The 15,385-nt window shown below is 36.8% G+C and overlaps 1 protein-coding gene across 3 annotated transcripts in view; it reads left to right on the top strand.

Annotated features, from left to right (window-relative positions):
• Positions 1-15,385, top strand: part of LOC138049292 (alpha-catulin-like) — a 48,733-nt gene that overhangs the window by 30,553 nt on the left and 2,795 nt on the right. For 2 of the 3 annotated variants that reach the window (XM_068895501.1, XM_068895500.1), the window contains exons 11-17: positions 5,244-5,311; positions 6,374-6,454; positions 6,766-6,914; positions 10,434-10,482; positions 11,381-11,437; positions 12,821-12,943; positions 15,005-15,088. In XM_068895501.1, the coding sequence (XP_068751602.1) occupies positions 5,244-5,311; positions 6,374-6,454; positions 6,766-6,914; positions 10,434-10,482; positions 11,381-11,437; positions 12,821-12,943; positions 15,005-15,088 (611 nt within the window). Of the gene's footprint in view, positions 1-5,243; positions 5,312-6,373; positions 6,455-6,765; positions 6,915-10,433; positions 10,483-11,380; positions 11,438-12,820; positions 12,944-13,344; positions 13,425-15,004; positions 15,089-15,385 lie in introns of those variants that run through there. The other variant, XR_011132323.1, reaches the window with a different exon arrangement.

Genomic DNA, 15,385 nt, shown 5'->3' with positions numbered 1-15,385 from the left:
CCAGCATGTTGCTTTTTTCTTTAGTTTCGATTCTTGACTTTGAGAAACTTTATCCCATAATTTTAAAAAATAAAGGATGATCCTTGTACTAATCCTTACCTAAACCCTCCCCTGCAGACATGTCTTTATTGAGACACAGCTTGTTTCGGAAAGGAATAAATTATTTTATTTTGTTATCAAGATATCACTGCCTGTAAAGAAAATTATCAGTTAGCTGCAGTCTGAGCCAAGAACCTAGAAACCAATGGGTCTTGAAAAATTCTGAAAATTTTGAGAATTTTGGACTAATAATTGTTCTTAAAGAGACGTTGAATTTCCTCCAAAATACTCCTTCATTGCTGATCCTCTTGAAAGAAATGTCTCCATTGCTACAGTGTAGTTATATGTTTTTCTGAACATTGCAGTGTGTAAACATTTTCAGGGTTGTTAGTATTGTTTCCCTGTTGGAAATTAATATTTTGTACCAGATTCATAATTTGCCTCGGCTGTTTCTTTGTGTACCCCATACAGTGTATGTGTTCACTTGATTTTAGGGTTACCTGTAATTATGACTGATTATGGGAAAAATTTTATATGGTGCCTTAAATATGAAAGGAAAGAATAAAATGATTGATAATCTGTTGAATGACCTTTTGGTCTTGTCATGGTTTATGGTAGGGTTTCAAAATTAATTAAATAAGATTGGTGAAAAGAACAATGTAATGCTGCATTGAATAAAATCAGTTATTCAACAATGCAACCCCATGGCAAGAAGTTAAGATTCCAGACTAGAAGAATCTATGAGACAGCAGTGGCCGTACTTAATCTAAAGGTGGCTTCTCTCTACTGACTCCCCTTTCCTTTCTGGAAGAAAGGACAGTGAGGACTGAATACAAATGTTGCAAATTCATTGGGTTTAATTAGGCTAAAACAGACAACAGGTTTAAAGTACAGGGCCAGTTGTCCAAACGATGGATAGCGCTATCCGCCGGATAAACCACTATCCAGTGGATAAGTCATAGCGAAACCAATTGCGTTATCCAATGGATAGTGATTTATCCGGTGGAAAGCGCTATCCACCTTTTGAACAACCGAGGCCAGGTCATTTTTCACTGGTCACTTGTTACAAAATCTTTACTAATGCTAAACTAAGACCTTGTTAGGCCTAAAAACAGTGTTTTGGCCAAAGGTTAGCCAATCTGGTTTTTGGTTGCTTTAGTATGTTGGCAAAGCAATGACCTTCAACAGGTGACCTCTGTTTTAAACCTGGTGAAAATTTAGAGCCCTCCACTTGAAAAGAGCCTCCATTAGCCACTAGGCAGATAACGAAAATTTGAACATGGCAGCACTAAAGGGAAGTCTGTGTTTGCCTTATGAAAATTACTCCAACAGTAACAGTTTAAGTATGGATGAGATGGCAATGTAACAAAGACTGTATCTAATTGCTTTTTTGCAGGAAGTCCTGGTTCACGACACAAGAGGAGTGCTTACAGTGCACTATATGCTACCCTTTGACGACATGGACTCACTAAGCTTGTCATTTATGGTTGCTATTTTTAATTAGGCTCATTCTTTTAATTGAACGTTAAAGCAAGGAAGATTGGGAAAATTTCCATATTAATTTCTTTGAAAGGATAACGAAAAAATGTAATTCACTAACAATTATTAATTTTGTTCTTGTTTAGAACCAAATGATTTAATAAATTGATATTAAGATTTTGCTGTACCTACTGTACATGTATTAAATGGAAAGATTTGTAATTTCTCTGGAAATAATTATTTTCCATCTCTGTCAGTTTAAGGTTGTGTATAAAAAAATTAAATGCTGTAAGGGAGATTGATATAGCCAGGGCTTTTCGTCTTACAGGGGCATTTTATCAAATTGCAGCCAATAGACCATTTATTTATTTTACAGGTCCCAGTTGTTCAAGTGATGGATTGCGCTATCCGTTGAATATTAAATAACTGTAAAGGGGTTAAGTCATAGCAAAACCCATTGCGCTATCCAATGGATTTATTCGGTGGATAGCGTTATCCACCTTTTTTGAACGACTGGGGCCAGTTCTGTGCTCAGGCTTTTGAGTAAAAGCGAGGCTGGAGTTAGCCTTGCTTTGTTTCAAACCTCATTGCTTTTCTTTTGTAAATCATGTTGTAATGCTAATAACGAGTTTCTGTTTACATAAGAAAAGTAGTAGTGAGGTTTGTCAAAATTTTAGGTAACATTGGGCTAGGCTGAAAGCAGGTTATTTTTTATTTTTGGCTCATTTTATTTTTATCTTGCATTTTTTTGCAAACGACTCAGCTAGCTTACCTGTGACTTAAAAATAATGTTTCTTCACACCCTTTGAACTGTGGATAATATCCGTTATTCACCAATGCATCGACCAACATGTCTGACCAACTGTTTGTTTACTGTTGGCTGACGCTGCAGTCATTAACAGTCATTGAAGTCCCTATCATCTGTCGATAATGTGTACCATAATAACTGTTCTTTGATTGCTCCTTCAGTTTTTAAGTAAACATTTGCACAATTCACACCTAGTGTGCCCCCAATCCGCATTCAAAATCCTGTGGGATTAGCCAGGGTAAAATCTGCAAGACTTGCTCTCAGGCGTAAATGGTCTAAAGGAGATCTTTATTTAGACTAAGTCTGCATTAATATTGTTAGTTTGAGTTGTTCGAGACATGATGTTGAACTCTTTTACTGGTTTTAGTAGTTCTTAAAATAAAAATTGTGATTAATGTACATGTATTGTAGTCTTTGGGCAACAGTACATATTAAGTTAATGTCAGTTCATGTCATCTGTTGTAAGCAACTTGTTATTGTCACTGTCCAGTGATGAACAACAAAATCAAATATATCCCTTAGACCAGAAACGTTTTTGGAGAGTTATTAGGGCTAGGAGACACTTTTTGGTGATGTTTATTTGTCTGTTAGCACAGTGACATATGTCCTGACCTGTGTCCAGAATGTGACCTGTTTTTTCGACCCGCGGCATATAAATGGTAAATATGTTTGACCATCATTATTATAACCGGTTCTCAATAAACAAGTTAAAAATTTGCATTGTTTAAATTTTGTTGTTGTCTAATATTCCCTCGAAAGAAAATTAAATTTAATTCCTGCTTAAATTGCTTGGGATTATGGATAAGCATAAGCCTTAGGAAAGGAAAGGAAAGGAAAGGATCTTTATTTAAGTGTCTAGTAGTTCTAGCGCTGGAGCACTGATTGGGGACACTGTAAACTGAAATTAACAAATAATGCAAATCAAGTCAAAAGCACCAAAAGCGTTCGGTTTTTTACTTTTTATTTATCTTTTAGCCTGTAAATACAAGTCATTTTAATTAAACTCTAGCAAATACTATGAATAATAATACTAATAATAATAATAATAATAATAATAATAATAATGATAATAACAATGAGCTTTATTTAAGCGTCAAATGTACAAAAATTTAAATGTATTTAGTGCTCAGGCACTGAATGGGGGCGCTACAGAAATAAAATCAACACATCAAATCGACCTGTTGGTTTTTGAGGAGAAGGGAAAACCAGAATACCCAGAAAAAAACCTTGTGGGACTGATTGAGTAGAAAACCGGCAAACTCAAACCACATAAGATGCCGAGTCTGGGAATCAAACCTGGGCCACAATGGTGGGAGGCATGTGCTGTCACCTCTGCGCCATTCCTGCTCCTCTCGTATCTCAAAGATGAGATACTTGGGCAAGGTGGATGGATGTTTTTTTGCAATATTAAGTCAAGGCCACTAATATTGGACTTATTTTTGTTTTCGTAATAGTAATAATAATAATAATAATAATTATTATTATTATATTATTGCCATTATCATCGTCATCCTCATCATTAATATTATAACAAATAAATAACAAAAAAGCTTAAGGAAGGCCATTGTCAACCAATCTTGACTGAACAACATTGATCAATAAAGGCTTCATTATATTGGGAAGTTATTAAGGTCTTCAGGGGAAACAAATGAGATAGTCCTGGCCAGCTGGAATGAAAAGCTCATCTTTTCTGTCTGGGAACCAGTTCCAGCCAAGGAAAGTGTTCATTGTATTAGGCTTATTTAGCAACAGAACAGGAATGTCAGTGGCGACGGCACACACAGAAAAATTCCAATGAGAGTTCAGAATAGAGTAGAATCCACTCTCTTCTCTATTCTTAATTCTCATTGGTTTTTTTTCTGCCGTGACATCGCCACTAATGTTCCTGTTCTGTTGGTAAAATAATAAGCCGTGTTACATGAAATAAATTTACAGAAATTTATCTACACCCCTTTAAATCCAAGGAGACTACCATTAGAAATTAGCTGGTATGTTATGTGCACAAACAAGCTAAGGTTGGTAGCAATGAAACTGAATTTATGGTGACTAAGTTTTTGAATTAAAGCTGTACATTCCGTCAGCCAAGTAGTGAAAGATATCATTATACAATGTCTCCTGGTCTATAACAAAGTTATAACACAAACTTTGGCCTTGATAATTATTGCTAACATGCTCAACCTCATCTAATAATTGTTAATTATTATTATTATTGCTAACTTGCATTGATAAAAGGACGGAAGTTGGTATCTACATGTAAGCAAGGTGAGGTAACTGATAACGAGAATGTAAAGGTGTAACATTTGACAAATGAATATTTATTATTTATTATATGTATACATTTATTCATTATTAATAATTATTAAAGTCATAATTATGCTCACCTCTCGAGAAAGAATTTTGTAAAATATGGTTTGCTTTGGATTCTCAAAACATTCATAGATTTTTCAATCAGTGGTCAACTGTAAATGTAAAATTAATTGTTGGCATAAAATACATGACTTGTACTGACTGTAGACAATGGTTCATACTCTGTTAACAATCAGCAAAGCCATTTGCAAAATGGCTTGCAATACACTAGTTCAACTTCATAATGCTGGTCCACTATTGCAACAGAAGATACAAAATTAATGTGTTTAATGGCTTCAATTTCAGATTCCTATTTTTCTGCATGTGAAGAGCCGATGTTGCTAAAATGAGGATGACGGTGACCTCGAGGTTAGGGTTTGCCTAACCCTAACCTAAGTCTATCCTACATGTAGGTTAGCCTATACCTAGATCTAACCTAGGTCTACGTTAGGCTAAACCTAACCCTCGTCCTTGACCTCGCTCTCACCTTCACCGTCTCTTTAGCAACATTGTGTGAAGCGGCTGTGAAGAGCACATGAATTATGTTGATTGAAAGTCATTGTTCCCTCAGCCCTTGAAGCAGAAGATATTAAAACACTGAGGAGGACATTCATGGAGTCACGAGTGGATCAGATCTTGGTAAGTTTTGACAAAGTAAGAAGGATGATGAACATGTTAGCCATAAAATTCTCGAGGATATGTCAAAAAGGTGTTTTAATAATAGTGCAACGGGGGCAATTTCTGCAACTTCTGGAGATACGATTATTGATAAAGAAAGGAAGTGAAAGTAGTACTTTAATTTTAAGAGGCTCATTCCAAATCTTGGTGTTGGTTTGGCTTAAAAGATGCCATCCTGGGTTTGGAAGTGCTTATTGTTGCCTCTCTAGTAAATGATTGCCTCCTCAAAGGGCAGCTCCTTTTACATCGGTCTGTCAACATGTAAAAGACGATCAATTCGTGAAGATTACAGAACCTATTGTAACATTAAAGAGAACATTTGTTGTTCAAGTTTATAATCCTAAAGGCTTCAATATTAATGAGATCAGCTGAACATGTGCTCAGATAAAGCTTTTTTTATAGAGTTAAAACTCTAAATTACATGTGGCAGTAGCAAAAAACTTTGTTCAATTATGGGGGAATAAACACTTAAAAAGACATTAATTTAATATTAGAGATCTATACCCACTTGGTTAATCATAAACAAGGATAATAATATGTTAGCTTATAATTATATAGTTTTCGCTATTGCATTTCTATTAAGTAAATAATTATTATGGCTTTAATACTGGCTTGCACTTTGGATGGACTCACCTGCATTAACAATGACCTTAACTCTGCAAACAGGTGGATTCAGACAAAACAGGTAACAGTCTGCATAGCTTGAATTGCATAATGGCTGCAACTACAGTGTACTATAAATTTAACCCATTGACTCCCAGGGGTTCCCCATTGACGAGTAAAATCGTCTGGCGTTAGAGTAAAATATCAAGTCTGACCCATTTGGGTGTCAAAGGTTAATGATGTGTTTCTCAGACTATAATTATAATTATTATTCTGCATAATGAACAGTAGAATCACTCTTCAAGTTTGCTTCACATCTCTTTTCTTGGCATTATTTTGCTCTTTAATATTTGTCTTAATCAACGACGAGTTCAATAAAATATTAGTAATTAATGATGTGCATTGTGTTCAACTTGACAGAATAAATCATTAAGCAGACCAAGCAGTTTTGATTCAGCTGAAGACAATGAAGAACCCGAGAAAGCAGTTGTAGACTCCAAGGTTGGTCTTATGACTGTCTTTATTTTCCAAACAATTGTAAGGCCAAGGTAAATCATCGAAATTTGGAGCTCTGATTGGCTTTCTAGTCACGTACAGTAACATAGATATACAACATTATTTTTTAACAAACTGCGTCCAATTTCATCCATTTGGATATATAATAACTTTATTGTATCCGGCTTGTACATAGTCATTCTCTGTAAGTCCCAAGAGAAAATAAAAGCAATAATTATGCTTATGCAATAAGCATAATTAGAAGGACAAACAGAGTATTGTGGGTAATTCTTGAATCTTTGCCCAATCACACATAGGAGCAAGAAAAGCTTGGAAAACTGATAACAAATGTGAACTTGATGACCTCGCAGCTTGAACTTCACTACTTTGAAGATGCTGATAATGACATCATAGTCAGAGCTCGGGAAATGTCTGAGATGGTCAATGAAATGTACCTTTTTACAAGGTATGTTTTTAATCCTTTAAATTAATATTAACCTCTTTTTTAACACCTCATATCAAAATGCAGATACTCTCATCTGTTCTGTACAATCATTTGTTTTGGTGCTAGTAAATAGAATCTGTTCACAAATGAGTCAAGTGATAATTTCTTTTCATTCTCATTACATTATGTTTGACAAAGTGGTGACATTGTTAGGAGAAATTAAGTGTTGTTCACTATCAGAAGACTGAAATATTTTGCTGCAATATCTTTTTGCAACTGCCTGATTTCAATGTACACATATACATTGTATCATTACTTTGATATAAAAAAAATTAGTTTATAAATATAGTTATATTATTTTAGACCACTGTCATAAATGGCGACCACTTTTACATTCTTTTTTATTTATGTTAATTAGACCTACTACCCTCAGTTTGAAACAAATATTCTTTTGAAATCAAGGCTAGAAAGGCTTATTAGCATTAAAACCAAAGAATAATATTTTATTTGGCAACCATTATGAAAGAAGTCTATTCTCTATTTTTAACTATGAACTGTAATATTGCTGAAATCATTTCTTTCTTTACCCTTGGATTTTTAGCCTGCGAACGCAGACGTATTTCCGGCGGTCGTTTCTCTCCCCCGAAAAGTAACGTCTGCGAAACCGAGCTGCAAAACGATTTCTGTGACGTAAGAATTATTCACCAATCAGCGTTTAGCTCTAAAAAATCCAGAACTCGCAGGATTCGTGCGCGGTATAATCACGTATTCTCGTAGAGAAAAAATGGCGGACACACTGGAAGAAGCGTTTCAACCAGGTTTACAATGTTTTTGGATTTGACAGTTTGAATACGCACCAGGAGGAGTCCATCAAATACATTGTTCAAGAGAAGAATGATATTTTTGTAAATCTTCCAACGGGTTTTGGAAAGTCGTTGATTTACCATGCTTTGCCGTTGGTTTACTCGTGCTTGCAGTCAACTGACGAGAATATTAAATATCATCGTCGTGATTTCTCCGCTTAACAGCCTGATAAAAGATCAAGTGTTGCGGCTAAATTCCCTGGGAATCACTGCCGTATCTTTGGCTGAAATAGCCACCGTAAAACAAACGAAAGAAGTAAAGAATGGGGATTATTCAATTGTCTTCGGATCACCTGAACTACTGCTTGGATACGAAACATGGAGGAAAATGGCAATGAGCGAGTTGTACCGGAAATCTGTCATAGCAGTTACTGTCGACGAGGCTCATGTTATTTGTAACTGATAAGTGTTAAAGTCTCTAGTACGTCTCCGTGCAGTCCCCCATTCTCGTAAATCAGTTGCAGCTGTTCTGATGCATGACGTATCTAACAATTTATCGACTCCAAATAATGCTGATTTATTGATTTCTTAAGCAAGCATTTATTCATATAAAACAAAATCATCTTCTAGAGGTGACTATTTTGTTAAACCCTCAAGAATTGACAAACAAATTAAATCATTTTCAATATATGGTGTAAAAATTTGGAATAGTTTACCTCGTGAAATTCGCCATCTATCCAAAAACAATTTTAAAATTAAAAACCACAGTATCCTACTCCAAAGACTTTCAGAAGAAAATGACTGTATTGATTTATCTGTCTTAATAACAAAAATACTTAATAATCTGGCTTCTGATATTTGCACTTTCTATTGATTTTAGATATTTACTTGTTTTAGTTGACTGCATGCTTTGTACACTAGTTATTTGTATACCTGTTCGTTCTACAATGTCTTGTCGGTGAAACACAAGTGAATACCGTAGCTTTCTCTACTTGTTCTCTCTTTTATACACGCGTAACCACTGCTCGCCTCGACTAGCTTTTGCTAACTACGATCAGTGCAGATTGAACATGTATCATATAAATAATGAAATTCTACAATAAACAATTGATATAAGCTACATGTAACTTGATCAATCATGCCTAATGTCTTGCAATTGTCTTTCGCCATCCTTTTTACACGAAGGGAAACACTACCGCCAAAATATCCCCTAATTTCTTCGCTAATTTCGTCCACCCTTTGCAGGGAATCATTGAATCGCACAATGCGATTGTAGCACTGCGTGCGACAAATAGCCAGCTTTTCACAGTCGACGTAAACAGAAAGATCAATGTTTATGGCACGATATACCAAAGAACATATGTCAACATTGCTTTTACCAAACACACGTATCTTCTCCTTAGCCGCCGAGAACTTCCCTCTACAAAGAATGCAGCATTCACAATCGTGAGAACTCTTCTTGGGAGTTTCGTTCATGGTTGTTTATATCACTCATAATCACGCTCCACAACTGAGAATCTTACCTGTATGGCTTGTATTTCAGACACGCAATTGCGCGAAGTCGCGCAAGAGTAACTCGAGCTTGCTTCTATCATACAATTTGATTGGTCAAAAACCTAACAAAAGATCTTACGTCACGGAAATCGTTTTGCAGCTCGGTTTCGCAGACGTTACTTTTCGGGGGAGAGAAACGACCGCCGGAAATACGTCTGCGTTCGCAGGCTATTGGATTTTTAGAGTAGCTTGCAATTGGTGTAGCTAATATCTCCAAGCATTTTATCCTCCCTACCATGATATACCACAGAGGACAGCTGACCACAACACTGGAAACTCCATGCCCTACTCTTTGCACCCCACAGGGTTATTAGGGAACTTAAGCAACGACAACGGCGAGGGCAACGAGAACGTCACAAATGTGCATATTTAGTGGGCAAAAACAATAGCTTTGCACGCCCTGCACGTGCGTTTTTGACTTTTGTCCATTTCTTTGCCGTGGTCAGCAAACCTACAACGTGAAACAGCCAAATTTGAGGTTTTATGGACAACGTCATTACTTGAGGATAAATTTTCATTTTCTGCCCTAAATTGAGCGCCGTTCCTACCAGCGTCATTTTTGAGGAACTACCACACCCCCGTTATATTAAAAAAGTTGAAATAGTAACGAAGCGATTACAACAACGCGAATTTATTTTTTGAGATGACGTTCTTGGTGCTGTCGCCGTCGTCGTCGTCGTTGCTTAAGTTCCCTATTACCATTGAAGGGGGGTGTCTTGAAAACAAAGACCCCTAAGACCCCCAAGAATCCTTAAGACGCTAAGACTCGAAAATGACGAAAGGTAACCCAAAACCCTTAATAATTTGGCTAACCCTAGGCCTAAAAACCAACTTTAGGCCTGGTTAGTCCTAGGGTTAGCCAAATTGAAGGTTTTGGGTTACTTTCTTGGTTTTCAAGTCTTAGGGTCTTAGGGGTTTTTGGTTTCAAGACACCCCATTGAAGGGTTGTTAGATCGACAACAGTTTATTGTCCTTATCCAAGAAGACTAGAGTGTCCAACCATTCACATGTTTGCATAACAAAGGCAGCACTTTCTTGTCAGTGATTTAATGACCTTGAGTGTTGGTCTGGCCAGGGTTTTGATCCCGCAAGCTGATGCACAGGAGTACTATACATGTATTAATGAATAATGCTAGCATTTTATTTTAATAACATTGTGCTGCTGATTTTCATTTATCTGCAGAGGAGAAGGACTACTTCAAACCACTGGGGAATTATTTGAAGCATCACAAGTAAGTTATGGACTTCCAGGTGAAGGGGATACATGTAGACATGGAGAAACAAATCTTTGTTTTGTAGGATTTGGACTGTCTTTTGGAGAGTGACCTTGGAAAGTGATGTACATAGGTTGTAAGGTGCAGGTCGCAGGTCACTGTTTTACCGTAACTGAAACATCCCAAAGCGTTGCGAAAATGCTAACCTTAGGCTTAGACATTATGATAATAATAATGATTATTATCTATTAAAGCATAGTGTTTAGGCCTAATGTTAGCAATAGTAAAGGTTTGGGTTGTTTCACCCCCAGCTATGGTGAAACAATGGCCTGCAACCTGCAGTTAATTTACACTCTCCAGTGAGAAGTATTAGTTCAAGTGACCTCAAAATCAGGGTACAACTAGGATAACTTTCCCCTTTATTGGAACAATGATGTCAGTCCTACATTGAAATAGTGTCTTTAATAATGTCTCTCAATACACTTAAAGTTATTGGATGAACAATGTCAAACTTTTCATTAATATGCCTCTTTGCGTCCTACAATGAGACTAGTTATGATATGGTGTCTTACACTTGCAGACTGCAGACTAACCCTAACTCACACTTATTGAAAGCTAACCACTGTAAAATGGTTGCTTAGACCTATTAAATACCGTTTATCAGCACTATTATTTTGTAGCCAGTCTGCAGTCTGCATACCTGTGATGATGTTTAGTTGGTCTCATCTTAGAACACAAAGGAGGATGTTATTTTTTTGTTTCATTTTAATAATTTTAATTATTAAAATGAAAATCAAAAGATTTAAATTTATTTTGAATGTACAGTATAAGTTACATTTTATTGAAATTATAATGGTGCTTTCCTGTGATTTGAAGAATTTGGTAAATACGTGGTCATTGGGATTTTATGTTACAGAATTTCGCAAATGCTGGAAAGGCACTCTATCGAGTAGCAAGGAAATACGCTGCAAAGGTAAATGGTTTATATTTCCTTCATGTTGTGCAATCTCTATTCTTTCACTTAACAGGCTTTAAATGTTGAGAATAGCTGCAAAAATGCCATCCTTTGACATGAGAATTTTCAGTCTTGGCACTGTGCAGGATATATGTCACAGGAGCCTTACGTTATAATTGCACAAGCTACCACAAGATCCCTGTGGCTCATCTGAACAAAGTTGCTGGGGGAATGAAGGGACACATGGTTTCAACAACACAGTCATCACTTTCTTCCCCCCCCTCCCCCCCCCCCCCCCCCATCCTAACCTCCCCTTGCCCACCTACAACTTTCAATGTTGACTTGAAACGTAGTTACTAAAACGAGGAATGACCTAACAATGGTATCTAAGTGACCCAAAATGACCTAAAATGAGTAGGTCATTTTAGATCATTTTTTTAGGTACCGTTGCAGCTCATATGAGATCATTTTAGGTCATTTTAGATACTGTTGTAGCTTATTTTAGATCATTTTAGGTCATTTTAGGTCATTCCTTGTTTTAGTAACTACTACGTGACTTGAAACCTGAAAACATTCAGAAAAGCTGCAGTACGTTGGCTTCAACATTGCTGGGGTGGTGGGGGGAACTTGAGGGGCCTTTAATTGAAGCAATTTTTGTGCTTTATGATATGTTGAAGTTGTTTGGGCCACAATTATCGCCAAGGATTCTTGTAGTTATCGGCTAGGTCATAAAATGTACAGGTAAAACTTTCTGTTAAGAGCACTCGTATAGAGTGTTTTCACTCACTTGATCAGTAACCTTGTTTTTCCACCGAAACAAAAGAAAACATTTGCATGATAATGCAGCTCCATTCCCGGTGGATTAGTTGGGGACACCAGCATAGCCACCATTCCTTTGTTTAGGGACACCAACATGGCTGCCATGACGTAAAACTCTGTATTGTTTTCAATTCTGAGTATACAATACAATACAATACATACCTAATTGACCACTCCCCATAGGGGCTTTTCAGGGCCAATGAAACACAATCAACGATACAACAGAACACAACAACAACTGAAGAATCCCAACTGACTGAAGGCAAACCCGTTGGCTAGTTACAAGTGCGGCCGGGAAGTTTAACCAGCGACTACCAGGAACAAATTCAACTAGTGGTCAGAACGAGTCTTGAACCGGGGAACCCCGGATCTCAAGGCAAGCTTCCTAACCACTGGGCTTCACTGCGGGTTTAGTGTTGTGTTGAAAAATGATGGTAACAGGATTTTGTGGAAATAGTGAAATTTTGCAAATACTGAAAATTAAGGAAGAATACAGAATCTTGTATGCATCAGTCAAAATGCCATCAGCTCAGCAAATGATTTGAAAAGGTGACACTATTACTGATTTTGATTTCTTGGCAGGCAGAAGAAAATGAAATGAAGAAGGAATTGTTGAGATGCTTAGATAAAATTCCAGCATATTGTCATCAACTTATGTTTAGCAGTAGATCCTTTGCAGTTGGACAAGCAGCTTGTTGCAGGAAGGTGCGTGAAATTTGTCCCTGTTTTTCCAGAAAATCTGGGACAAAATTGCTGTAATTAGAGAAACATAAAGGACTGTATGAGACTGATGTACTTCTAATTTAGATGCCTTGTTTGCATGAAGTGTGAGATCACACTTTCACCCTTGAAGCAGGCCCCACATAGGTACCCCAAGCTCACGGAGAATCACGGTTGTTGTGTTACATACATTTTATAAGGGTTTGTATGGGAAATTTAGGGATCGTTATTTAGGGCATTAAAGTAGAAATAAAAATACATTAGAATTGCTTACCTTGCCTAGGCCCCCTTGTTTTATTTATGGTATGTTCGTAGCATTCCCGGTCTCCAGAGCGATTTTAGAGAGTTTTAGTTCAACCATTGCTCTCTCATATTATATAAAACAGTGAACCTACAACCCACTGGAATAGCACTGAAATGGCTAAAGTACGCCACAAAAACACTGATAAGCTATCACGAAGACAAGGTAAGGCATTTTCGTTCGATTCATATTCTTTACTTTCGACTCCTAAACACGTTTGCAAATTCCCATACAAACTCTTATTATTTTAACTGATCGTGATGCTCAAATTACAACGTTAGCTTGGGGTACCTGTGGTCCCCACTGACAAGTAAAATCATCTGGCTTTAGAGACAGAAAAATCTGTAAGTATCACTCTTAGGAGGGAAAGAGTTAAAATGCATTCAAACACAGTCTATCTTGATAGCCGCCTTCATTGATGATGAGGATAATGATGATCCCACTAAGTATGGCAATGACAATAATTCATGTAAATGGTATTAGTGGTGCCGATGCTATTGAGGAAAGGAAAGGAAAGGAGCTTTATTTAAGTGTCTAATCTAGTCCTCTAGCACTGGAGCACTATTTGGGGACACTGTAAACTGAATAACAAATCAAATCAAATGTTGGTTTTAAAGGAGAGGGGAAAACCGGAGTACCCAGAGAAAAACCTGCAGAGTCGAGAACCAACAAACTCCTGTCCATGTTTTGTCATATCCCCAACAAGCTAGGTAGAGAATGCTATGATAATGGGTGATTCGAACTTGATATCAAAGCTAAAACTATTTCTGCAATAAGATCAATTAGTCGAATTAGAAAGTACATGTCCCAAAGTAATCTTAAACGTATCGTAAATGCTTTTGTGATCTCCCGGATCGATTACTGTAATAGTATTCTCTATGGACTTCCTATGATTGAGCACGAAAAACTACAACGGGTTCAGAACATCGCAGGTCGTTTAGTCACAGGAAGCAGTCGGAGAGACCATATTACTTACCCCAGTGCTTAAGAACCTGCATTGGGTTCCTGTTAGGTCACGCATCACTTTTAAGATTTTACTCTTAACCTACAAAATTCTGAATGGACATTCGCCAAGTTATCTTACTTCGCTTATTAATTCTTATAAACCAGCTCGTTCTTTACGTTCATCCGACCATTTATTTACTTTTACAAGTTCCGAACGTCAAGACAGCCACTTATGGTCAAAGAACCTTCTTTTATTTGCGCCCCGAAACTATGGAACACTCTGCCTAAATCTTTAAAAAAGTCTGAGACTGTAACTATTTTTAAAGAGAAACTTAAAACATTTCTTTTTTTGCGATTATTTTAACCCTTAGGTAGTTATACGATTTTACTTAGTTATTTTTTGTTATATAAGATTATATATATACTTCAGATTTTTAGCTTCCCACTGTAAGCCCATTGAGAATTTTAAATGCGCTGACAAATACTTTGCTATTATTATTATTATTATTATTATTATTATTATTATTATTTATTGAAACTTATCTTTGGACAAGCCTTTGCAAGGTTAAATCAAACTTTCTACACTCAGACAACTTTCATTAATGGTGACCACTTTTACATTCTTTTGTGTTTATGCTGATTACACCTGCTGCCCTCATTTTGAAACAAAAATAATTTTAAAATTTGCTCGTTGTAGCAAGGCTATAAAGGCTTATTACCATTAAAACAAAACAATCTTTTATTTGGCCACCATTATCAAAGAGGTCTATGACGCTGTTGATCATCCGTTGTCTCTTTAGGTTTGGGGAGTAATGCATCTCACCAAGTGCGTAATTAAAATTGTGGCAAGAGTTGTCAACAGCTGCTATCTACTGGCTGAAAGGGTAAGAGAATTGTTTCGTCGAGGAAATAAAACCAGGACATTGCCTTTATCACGGTGATATTGTAAGTCCCATACGGTCCATGCTATCTCTCGCGTCACAGGTCTTCTTGAGAAATCAGGTCGATCCGGCCATTGTGCGTAAGAATTGGCCACACCAAGACATCTACTCTTTGAAAACAGATTTAGGTTTGGGTTTTTGTAACAGTTATGCCTTACAAACAAGGTTTGTGGAAAGATGCCTTTGGTTTAATTTATAACCATTTTGAAGATGTTTCAAAGGCAGCACTTTGTTCTTAGT

Source organism: Montipora capricornis, chromosome 5, assembly GCF_036669925.1.
Source record: "Montipora capricornis isolate CH-2021 chromosome 5, ASM3666992v2, whole genome shotgun sequence".
NCBI lineage: Eukaryota > Metazoa > Cnidaria > Anthozoa > Scleractinia > Acroporidae > Montipora > Montipora capricornis.
This window is presented reverse-complemented; position numbering and strand designations above follow the sequence as displayed.